This window comes from Rhagoletis pomonella, unplaced genomic scaffold (genome assembly GCF_013731165.1).
Source record: "Rhagoletis pomonella isolate Grant_MI unplaced genomic scaffold, Rhpom_1.0 Rhpom_scaffold_00006, whole genome shotgun sequence".
Classification (NCBI taxonomy): Eukaryota; Metazoa; Arthropoda; class Insecta; order Diptera; family Tephritidae; genus Rhagoletis; species Rhagoletis pomonella.
This window is the reverse complement of record NW_023458560.1, coordinates 42698862-42710798: the sequence shown is the minus strand read 5'-3', so window position 1 is coordinate 42710798 and position 11937 is coordinate 42698862. Positions and strand designations below refer to the sequence as shown.

The following is an 11937-nucleotide window of genomic DNA, read 5'->3' as shown; positions in this document are numbered from 1 at the left end:
AAAAAATGGTATGTAGTGCTAACTTGACACCATACACCTAGTCGACAGAATTGAGATATTGAAAATGTTATAACGGCATTAATTGTAGCTTTTAGCTTTAAAATTTGTTGTGGAAAGAAAAAAATTTGTAGCTCTCGTTTTTCTGGAAAAAATTGAGTTGACCCTTTTTCGAACAAAATTTAGTATGTAGTGCTAACTTGACACCATGCACCATTGACGACAGAATTGAGATATTGAAAACGTTACAACGGCATTAATTGTAGCTTTTTTGTTGTAAATTTGTTGTGAAAAGAAAAAAAAATTGTAGCTAGGTGTCAAGTTAGCACTACATACCATTTTTTCTTAAAAAACGAGAGCTACAAATTTTTTCTTTCCACAACAAATTTTAAAGCTAAAAGCTACAATTAATGCCGTTATAACATTTTCAATATCTCAATTCTGTCGACTAGGTGTATGGTGTCAAGTTAGCACTACATACCATTTTTTCTTAAAAAACGAGAGCTACAAATTTTTTCTTTCCACAACAAATTTACAACAAAAACACTACAATTAATGCCGTAGTTAGCTTTTCCAATTTCGAAAAGTGTAGTGCTAACTTGACACACGTTTTTATTTTTATTTATATGTACTATAACTAACTACTAATTTAAATAGAAAAATATATTTGTTATATTTCATTTAATTTTTAGGATCATATTTAATTTTTTTTTATTTTACTTTTTTGTCTTTTTTTAATTGAATTTTCTTTATTAGATTTTGTTTAAAAAAGATATATTTTTTTAAGCATTTATTTTTTTATTTTTAAGTAGTTAGGGTAGCCAGACTCCGAGATTGGAAAATAACACATTCTTTTGTAACTTTAGTCGGTTTTTATTAACATTTCTTAACAATAATTTAACTCAACAAACAATTTTTTAACACTGGATGGTCTTTGTGAAAATCTCAAGGAGGTACCTAAAAACATGAATATAGTAAAATTTAGTATGCCTAATTTTTCGTCTCAATGATAAATATAAAATTTTAAGTCGGATTATACGCAAAATTTTCAATGCAAAAGGCACAACAAAGCAAGTAACTTTTCTAGATAAACACAGATTACGTTAAAAATAATTTGATAAAATACATATCTAGTTGTGTATGTACATATGTACATATCGCTAGCTTAGAGTGAAAAGTCCATTTTTTCCAATTTTACAGCAGATGAAAATAACTTCTTTTAAGAATTTTCTTCAATTATTTTGCTAGACTTTTCCATTCTGCATGTTTAAAGCAAAGCAAAACCCCTACGAGGAGCGTTCGATATTAGTTGAAAGATTTCGCTTGGACTTTGCAAATGTCCATTTCACTAAATTTCAGTGAAGTGAGCTTAAGTTCAAGAATTTGTACTGAAAATCTAGCTTAAGCGCACTTTTTATGCCTGAGACCCATAATAAAACTATGGCAGGTGTCTGAGGCGGCAGACATCTGAATTGAGCAGCTACATGAAATCTTTAAAGTAAAAATACTAGGCGGTGATAAGAGTCCCGATAGCTCACCAAAGAAAGCCAAGGCGAGTCTGTCCGCCAACTGGGCCACCGCGACATGCTCTTCCACCAAGACAATGTACGGCGCCAAAGACGCCTTTGACTATTTATTTTTTTCCAAATCAGAAGAAGTAGTTCGAGGTAAAATATTTGTTTCATCACTGAAACAAATGCCTGTTTTGAGAGCCTTGAGAAACCTATTATATGCAAGAAATAAAATAATTTAGAACAACGTTGAAATCTGTAAATGTATCAACAGAAAAGGAGACTATGTTGAGAAGAATTTATTTCATAATTTTTGTTATTAGGTGGCTGCTTTATTAATTGTAACTTTTATTTTGTAATTTTTTTGTGAAAAAAAATTTAGCGTTTGCTTTTGCGGAAAAAATCGAGTTGGCCGTATAGTATGTAGTGCTAAGTTAATATCATGTACCATTATCGATGAAACTAAGATTTGAAAATTTTTTTTCTACAGTAAATTTGTAAAAAAAAGCTACATTTAATGCCGCAAGTAACGTTTTCAATTTCTTTCGAAAGTTATGATTCTGATATATTAAGCTGCTTCCAGAAAAACTAGGGCAAAAGACTAATTCCGGCTGATTAAACTCATTTCACTGCAGTTGAAGTAGCCTCCTCAAAAATTTGTATCTAAAGTGGCACTTTAAAGTTCGCTTAATAATCCTGGAGTCTTTGCTCGGGCTGCCACAGAATGTCACGCTTGTTGTTACAATTTACTTGCAACTAAATATTACACAAACGATTCATGGTGAACACAGAGCACTTAACATTTTGACTTAACACCTCCCTGAGGTATGATAAAAGGAAATCTATGTAAAGGAGACGAACTAAGTCAATGCATACATTTTTAGATATACTTACATATATACATAGATAAATATGTAGTGTGTATGAATGTATGCATCTAGAATCTAGATTCTAGATGAAATTGCATAGTTTGAAGTATAAAGACTTCCAAGGAGTATGTTCCAACGTGCATAGATTTATTTGTCCGTATGTATGCATATTAGGGTGCCTCTCAAAAAATGAACAGGGTTTTCACCGGAATTAGAAAATTCATTATATTTTAAGTCTTCCGAAAAAACTAAGTATGTATTTTGGAAAAATATTAAGTTAGCGTGAGCTGGAGTGATTTGAAAATACCTCCAAAATCGATTTTTTCACATGTAAAAAATAAGTTTTTTAAAAATTTTATTCCCAAAAAATCACCTCAGATGTTAATAGAGTTTAAGCTGAGGCCAGTTTTTGAAAAAAAAAATTAAAACTATTTTTGTCAAAAAAAAAAAAAAAATTTTAATTTTGGAGGTATTGCATTTTTGCAAAATATTTGACAGAAGGGTTAAAATATAACAAATGATATAATTCCGATGGAAAAAAGTGCCAATTTTTGTGTATGGATAGTGGTGCACCCTATTGTGTCAAATATAATAAAATAAGAAATATCACAGGCTATAAAGGTAAGCACAAGCGCATGCCTTGAATAAATATTACTTGCACCGATTTCTGATGACTTAATACCACCTACCTAAACAACAAAAACACAACAAGTTAAGCACCAACAATTAAGTAGTGAACTTTTTGGGCCACACTTTATACTCCAAAATTTTTGGTAATCAAATGAGAGGGCTTAACAAAAGTTCAACTACACTAATTGTGCTGCATTCGCTGGTGGCAAAAGCGAAGCGCTTCAGCCAACAACACCTACTATAAACAAAAAAAAATATATTACAATAATTGTAACAAAAACAAAAGCAGCGATAAACAACACAGCTACTCAGCGAAGAACTGAAAAGTCGCCGTTAAGCCAGCAAATGATGAGCCATTGACATCGACGGTTTTTGAAGGGGAGGGCGAGTGCAAACAAACAAAAAGTACATAAATAATAAATCTCGCCTGCGTCTACAAACGTGCGGCAACAAATATATCAAATAGCTATAAATATCAGTGACAAAAATAATAGATATGTATTAAGGTACATACACTGGCGGCAGAAATAATAGACTCGTCGTACTTTGAAGAGTTTTGGCTATATTTCTTTAGTTTAATTTATGTTTAATATTTTTCATAAAAGCATGGCTAGTTATACAACAAACACCGTATAAATTCACTTTTCAAACTTTGTATAAAATATATAAAAATTCGACAACTTTTCGCCAAAATTTCAAACCTTTTATTCAGAATTTTTAGAAACATTTTTAGTATGCAGTTTTGTAGCCCATTCAATTTTAGTACAATAAAGTGCGAGTTTTAAGTGATGGGAAAATACCGTTGATTTTTGACAATTTTTTTTTGTTGACGTTACTAGGCATTCTCTTCCATATAAAAAAAAAAATTGTCAAGCACACTTTGTATGGGAAAAAATGCGTGAAATTCTGGAAAAAAATTTTGAAATTTTGGTGAAAATTTGGCGAATTTTTATAATTTTCATACAAAGTTTGAAAAGTGAATTTATATGGTGTTTGTTGTATAACTAGCAAGGCTTTTCTAAAAAATATGAAACATAAAATAAACTAAATAAATATAGCCGCGACTCTTCAAAGTAAGGCGAGTCTATTACACCTGCCGCCACTGTACATAGATATCTAAATATTCGTTTGTCTGGCTGTAGGCCTGATCCAATGTGCAGCCAACTGTGTGCGCCCGACGACTGCTGATAGCACTCCAAAAAAAAAAAAAAAAAAAACCTAAAAAGAAGAAAGAAATTAAGCAAAATTCATTCAAATGAAATCTGTCTATCTTCGAAAGATAGCAGCGCGTCAACATCGCAGCAACAGCCACGCCTACCTTCCATCAGAGTGATGTGCGTACACGCGCTCAGCGACAATTTTAGTAATTTGCCTCAGCCACAGACAGCCGTGGCCGCAGCCGCAGCCGCACCGGAAAATGCGTTGTAAAAATTTGATGTTTAGGCAAGTAAAGTGCGTGCCACAACAAGCTTGGCTGCCATTTGGTTGGGCAATGTTGCAAGTAGCAGCTAAAAACTAATGCTTCATTTTTATTTTTGGCTGCTTGATTTTGCTGGCTACAGATTTTTTTCGAAATTTTTTGCTGTGTTTTCTGTGATTTTCTAATTTCTTTCCTGTTTTTCCTTTCTTTTTGCTTTATTTTGTGTGTGTGTGTGTTTTTTTTTTGTTCTGTCAAAAACTTACCCTTAAGCGCTGCAACAAACGTCTGTGATCCAGTTAAGCCGCTGCCGCTGTCGCCAGCCATTAGTAACAACAACAACAGCATCCCGCCACGCAACAGCAATGACGCAGCATTTGTGCGTATTTTTAGCTTTGCCGTTGCCGTTGCCGTTGCCGTTGTCGCTGGTGTGGTGGTGGTGGTGGTGGCCGTTGTGGCGACAATTGGCGGCTGCTTCCTCTGCTGCCTGCTGCTCCTCCCGCTCTGCTCCATAACGGCCATATGTGTGCCGGCGGCGCTTTGTTGCATTTTTTTTTTCTTTAAATTTTCAATTGAAAATGCAAGCTAAATAGTTTATTGCGAAGTTTTAGGAATAAAATCTTTTCTTCTCCCTCACTTATTTTAATCCAGTATCTATCGGTTTTAATACATACATAAATAATTTATTTATTTTTTCACTTGGCTGTCGGCCAGCTGCACTCACTTTCTCACCGAAAGAACAAAACACTTGCTCGTTGTCAATAAATTTTTTTGTTTCTTTTAACTTTTGCCCTTCTCACTTGGCATTACTGTGAATGTCGGGGTTTAGTATTTCATCACCAGCTGCCGTTTGGCTTGTTGCAAGCGTAGCTTGGCGTACACTATGCAACGCACAGTGTTCTTGTTTCACTGGGTTTTTACTTGTTTTGTTTATTGTATTATTTTTATAGAAAGTTTGAACACAATTTTTGTGGCACTCAAAAAAAATATAGTTTTCTGTTCACTTTTGGTGGTATTAAGTGGGCTATATATGTATTTTTTAGAGTTTCACACTGCGCCGATTTTGCAGCTAATCTATGAAGATTGCTTTGGTCAAAAGCTTCACTGGTAATAGTTGTTAATCTGCAAAAATAAATTAAAATTTTCATTGGAAAATATTCAAAAAAGATTAGGAAAATTTGTCATGTCGCTAGCTTAGAGCGAAAAGTTGTTAAGTCCGCTTTTTCTAAAAAAAAAAACTGTATATTGATGCAAGAAGCGAAAACAATTAAAAATTCATTGTTTTATAAAAGACCAAACAACTATTTTATTTTATGATGAAATTCGATTCGTTTGGAGTTGTTTCAGCTTAGGGTATGCGAAAACTTGTATTAAAATTTTACCAGACTAGTGCTTGAAGAAATTGAGCTGGAATGGTTTTTATTCACTCCCGTGAGATTTGAAAAATTGGACTTAGCACTCTAAGCAAGCGATATATTTTTCAGCTTCCTTAATAATTTCTGATATTTGATAAGTGCACTTTTTTTTAAATCGCGCATGGAATTTTGTCATTTCATTTAGGGGATAATTGTTTATGATTTGTAGCCATATACATGTTTTTTTTATTTCTTAAATTTATTTTATTAAATTTTATAGAACGAAAAACTTCGCAAATGGAGAATAAAAAATGATTCGGTTAAAAAGGCCCAATTTAGGATTAATGATGTTTATATTTTATTTATCTCCCCTTTTTATACAATTTTTCTGCAAGCATAAATATTTTTACTCGTAAACTAAATAAAAATATTAAATACAAAATGGAAAGATATGGTTATGGTTATGTAAGCGCCTGAACACCTGGCCCATTGCACCGCGACCAAATTTGATCCAAGGTAAAGAAAGTTAAGAATTCGGTTAAAAAGTAATTTTTTTACCGAAGATTTTAAATGTTTTTGGTTATAAAAATTGAAAAAAAATTAAAGTTTATTAATAGTAGGATTATGTTTATTATTTTATATGTTTTGAAATTTTTTTATTCAACAAAAATATCATATAAAAAAATTTCATTGAAAAAAACCTAAAAGCGGAAACTAAAAAAAAAGTATCGGCTAAGTTTCGGCTTAATTTGCCTAAGTTGTGATGATTTGTTTTTATATTTCCCCTTTTGACAATCTTTTTTTTTTTGCAAAAATATTTTTATTTTAATTTTTTCAAGTAAACTAATTAAAAATATATATGAAACAAAAAAAGATAATAATTCGTTTGAAAACGTAAGGGTTATGATCTTTGTGATAAGAATCAAATTTATTGTTATTTTATGATTTTATTTTTTTATCAAGAAATACCGTTATTTTCAGATTTAATATTTTCGATCACAAAATACATAAATCGCACATAGAAACGCTTTCACGATCATAACGGTTCAAAATTACAAACAAAAAATTCAAATTAACAATATACAAATAAAAAAAATTGAACTTTACCGCAAAACTGAAACACACAAATTTAACGATTGGTCTTGATAAGTAAAATTAAAAAAAATAACGACTTTTATATCATCTAAAAATAAAAGTTTTAATATTTAACTGCTATTTTCGGTGCCTGGTTAAGAAGTCCTTAAGTATTTTTAACAAAGCAGTTTAAATGTTTGTTGTTTATATGTATTTATTTTATTTTTCTTAAAGGAATTTTGGTTTGAGAAAAAACAAAAAGGTGCTTCCCAAAAACAAATAAATCAAATAAAAAGAAAAACATAAAATAAAAAACCTTTAACAAAAATTTGCTTTCTGAATAACGTTTTGTATGTAGTTTCTTTACTTTTTGTCTGATTGGAAACACTATAGAAAATGAAATTCCCAATCTTTAACCACATAGAGACATAACTATTATAACAGAAAAGAATAAAAGTCAATCAATAATCGTTATAATAAGATAAATATTTTTCGAGTCATCTATTATTATTATTCAAGGAATTTTATTATGAAAGTCCTTTCATAATAATTATCAGAGAGATAAATATTTTTAAGTCTTCAAAGACTTTTATTTTAAGATTATAAAAGTCTTTTGATAATAATTATGAGCGCGAAAAATGTTTTTAAGTCTTAAAAGACGAGACTTAGTTCAGGAGCATTTCAGGACTAGTTGCGGACAAGTTCGGGGCAAGGTAGGGCCCAGTTCGGGACTAGTTGGGGGGTAGCTTATGCCCAGTTAGGGCTTAGTTTGGGACCCGTTCGGGACTATATATGAAATTTTTTCGAACTCATAATTATTACCAAAATACTTTGATAATATAAGTCTCAAAATAAAAGTCTTTGAAGACTTCAAAAAATTTATCTCGCTGATAACACTATGCGACAGTCAAAATCGGGATGGGATGAAACCAACGGGAAATGGTATATCGGTCAAAAACAAGTTATACGTGGCCCGGCGTTTCGCTGGGTCAAGTCTAGGAATCGAGATATATCGATTTGAAGTTAGTAACTATCATATAGGGGAAATTGTCACCTTTGGTGGTCTTTTTTTTGACATAACTCGAGAACCACTAGTCCGATTTTGCTCAAACAAATTTAAAAAAATTAAAAATTACAATTCCTTTAATCTGCTCATATAACGTTTTTCTATATAATCAACAGTTTTGCCGGTAAAAATAAATGTATAAAGAAAAAAAATATTTTTTGCCTAAAATATTAAATTTTTTTATTTTTTAAATTCATATAAAATCCAAAACGGAAAAAAGGCAAGTCGTATTACTTTCACGCAAAGTCACATAACCTTTAAGCAAAATGAGAGATAGATCATGAAAATCGTCCATCGAATCCATCCATCCATCGAATTTAAAAAATAAAAAAATTTAATATTTTAGGCCAAAAATATTTTTTTTCTTCATACATTTATTTTTACCGGCAAAACTGTTGATTATATAGAAAAACGGGGAAAATTTTAGTTTGGCATCCCCCGCGTACAAAAAAAAGGTGGCTATGGGGGGGTAGGCGGAGTTTTCCTGATTGCAAATATATATACTTTTAGCCGCAGGAGGCTTATAGTTTTTAAGTTATTTGTTGTTAAAGTTTGTAAATTGAACTAACCTCTCGCCGCTATTTCACACAATAAACACTATATTTATGTAGACGCTTTGGCAAAATAGTTGCATTAAAACCCCGCACAATGAAATGTAAACATACTTTTTACATTTATGATGTATTTTTAGTAAATTAAGTAAGTTTTAATAATTATCACGCACTTATATATGTATACGCACATTGTGAATACAGAACCGTTGATTCAACCATGGTTTCACACTGACATTAGAAGAGTGCAGCCACATCTAAGAAAATAACAATAAAAGAGAATAGTTTTTATCGCACCCATTTTCCTGCTCAGCGTTGAATTAGTAGTAAAGGAGGGTATGGGGTTAAATACCCCCATTAAAAATAAACTGACAAGCGCCGCAGGCGAAAATTTTTAATAAAAAATCGCGCGATTTTTTATTAAAAACTTTCATTATTTATCAAGTATTGATTTTTATGGAAAAAGCGCCGCAGGCGAAAATTTGTAATAAAAAATCGCGCGATTTTTTATTAAAAATTTTTATTATTTATCGAAGTATTGCTTTTTATTGAAAAAGCGCTGCAGGCGTAAATTTTTAATAAAAAATCGCGCGGTTTTTTATTAAAAATTTTCATTATTTATCGAAGTACTGATTTTTATGGAAAAAGCGCCGCAGGCGAAAATTTTTAATAAAAAATCGCGCGATTTTTTATTAAAAATTTTCATTATTTATCAAATTAACGATGTACGTTTTCTACATTTGTGTTATTTGAACTACAATAACACCAGTAAATATTATTTCCACCCGAAAAAAATAATACCGTTATGATCAGGAGTAAAACCCCTATCGATCCTAATATTATTATTTTTAATAAGAGCAATATATGTACACTTATACTTCCTAATTATACGCACTTATTTGTGTATTTTTTTAACGTATGGTAGCATACATTTTGTGTTACTGTCAGCCATTGTTATTTCTGCTTGTTTGTGAAATGTGCAAACGTTTGTGAAGACATTTATAAACGCGTTTTACTTAATTAATTAATTAAGAATTGTATATTAAAGAGGAAATCGCAGGCCGGGGTTTTAATGCAACTATTTTGCCGAAGTGTGCACATAAATAAAGTGTTTATTGTGTGAAATAGCGCCGAGAGGTTAGTTCAATTTACAAACTTTAACAACAAATAACTTAAAAACTAGAAGCCTGCTGCGGGTAAAAGTATATATATTTGCAATCAGGAGAACTCCCTCTATCGTTCCATAGCTACCTTAATGCGGAACTCCGGGGATGCCAAACTAAATTGCAGCCGAAAAACGTTATATGAACAGATTAAAGGAATTGTAATTTTTAATTTTTTTTAAATTTGTTTGAGCAAAATCGGACTAGTGGTTCTCGAGTTATGTCAAAAAAAGACCACCAAAGGTGACAATTTCCAGCGAAACGCCGGGACACGTATAACTTCTTTTTTACCGATATAACTTTCCCCGGTAGTTTGAACCCTTCCCGACCACTGACCCCTACCATTTGTCTCACAGTGTAATTATTATGAAAAGACTTCTATTATATAAGTCTTAAAATAATAGTTTTCCATGACTTCAAAAATGGTTCTCACACATAATTATTATCAAAAGACTTTTATATTTCTTATATTTCTTACGAAAATTTGGATGACTTTTTTAAAACTCCACCATGCAATAATTATTATTCTCTGCTATTATCGCTACCTGCGACAACATTTTACGAGATTTTAGAGTCCTCTGTATAGATACAATTACTTCTGAATGCTTCCCTTGACAGTTGTTTAAAATATGTCTAAGCTATGTCTGTTCGCTTTGGAATTGGAAAAACCGCTTAAATCTGGAGGCTATGTTTACTGCAATATTTCTTTAACATTTTATTAAAACTGCAAGTATATCCTTATTGGGGCATGATGAGAATTTCGGTATGCGATTTCGAGAAATACAACTTCTACATTTAGTTGGCATTTCTACCATTTCGGTATTTAAATTTGTTTCCAGCAAAAGAAGAAATTATCTCTCTCTTGGCTCTGTCAGAGAAAATTGCTTTCAGAAAATTATATTCCGGACTTAGAGATGGACTTTTTAAGATCAATTTGTGCCGCTCTGGCGGTGTTATAAGAATATTTTTGAAGTAAGTCACCACCACAGCAAAACACCGGAATTACACGAGTAAAGATTGTTTGGGAGAAAGCTTGCTTGGTTCTGAAAACGATCATACATAGCGATGCCAGAGATTGATCTTAAAGTGCACAGGTGATTAAGAATATTTGCCAATTCTCATCCCTTAGCTGTGAAAATTTTCATTAACAGATGAACCTTTCTGTCATCACTCTTTCAAAAGGTTTTCCGTGATAGAGTTAGTGGAAAAGTTTTACTCTTTTTAAAAGATATCTGACACTAAAAACTATGCTTATTTTTTTCTCAATTTGTCAATGTGTAAATATATTTTTTTTCAGTTCAGAAAAACATTTTAAATATTTTTCTAGTTAGAAATATTTTTTTTTTAGTAAAAATATTGTTTTTTTTTCAGCTCAGAAAAACATTTTAAATTATTTTTCTGGTAACAAAATTAGTTTTTTTCTTATAATATAATAAATTTTTGGTTTGTTTTTTTTTTTTGTTTTGTTTTCGTCATACAGTGTTTTTTTGTTGGTTTCGTTTTAAAGAGACGCTTTTTCAATTATATAAATTCACATCTTTATTTTGTGTTTCCATTTTTGTATGTATTCATACCTACACTGTCTGCCAATTTCAACCTTTAAAAGTTAGATTTCACTACAGTTCACACACGAATTTTATGTTTACTTTTATTTTAAGAACATTTCATAATTTTATACGTAAAGTAACGTTCAGTAAATTTCCCACGCTTCTTTCCATAAATGTACTCTGCAGCAAATAATGTGTGTAATTATTTTATTTGTTTTCCGTTTGCCAATAATTTTGAGCAAAATTTCAAACTCTGGTTTGCACTTCAAATGTAATTAATTTTACTTGTTCATGCCAGAACGCTTCTTTTGTCAAACTTCACTTTTTTGCATTGCAAATTGTTTTCAAAAATTCGAATTCAGTTAGGTACACCAATCAGCTACTTTTAATTCTCTGTAATATTCAGCCACATAACTTCTATAACGCATTTTTCGCACAGCAGTTTTTACACAGTTTCACTTCTTCGAAAAATACCCGTACAGGACGAAAAAATTGTCCATCAGTAAAATGTTTTTTTTTTTTGCTTTAATTTTCCACGCCCGCGTTGACTACCTAACACCAAGTCTGTTTGTAGCTACAGACTTGAATGGCATGTCGATTTCCATTTTTCTTTAGCGACCCTTCGCCATCGACAACAAATGCAGGTAGCCAGAATCGGAATCGACCGCACGTTACGACAAGCTGTGTGAACGAAAGCGGAAAACCGTACGCACCGCTACATGAAAAATTCGACATCCAAAAAGGCCGGCAAACGTTT

At 31.5% G+C, this 11937-nt stretch overlaps 1 protein-coding gene across 1 annotated transcript in view; it reads right to left on the bottom strand.

The window, feature by feature from the left end:
* Window positions 1–4840, bottom strand: part of LOC118740765 (Down syndrome cell adhesion molecule-like protein Dscam2) — a gene marked incomplete at its 5' end in the record, with an annotated part of 209025 nt that extends 204185 nt beyond the window's left edge. The window contains 1 exon segment of the mRNA XM_036472430.1: window positions 4691–4840. Within this exon segment, the coding sequence (XP_036328323.1) occupies window positions 4691–4840 (150 nt within the window).
* Between the last annotated feature and the right edge of the window lie 7097 nt (window positions 4841–11937).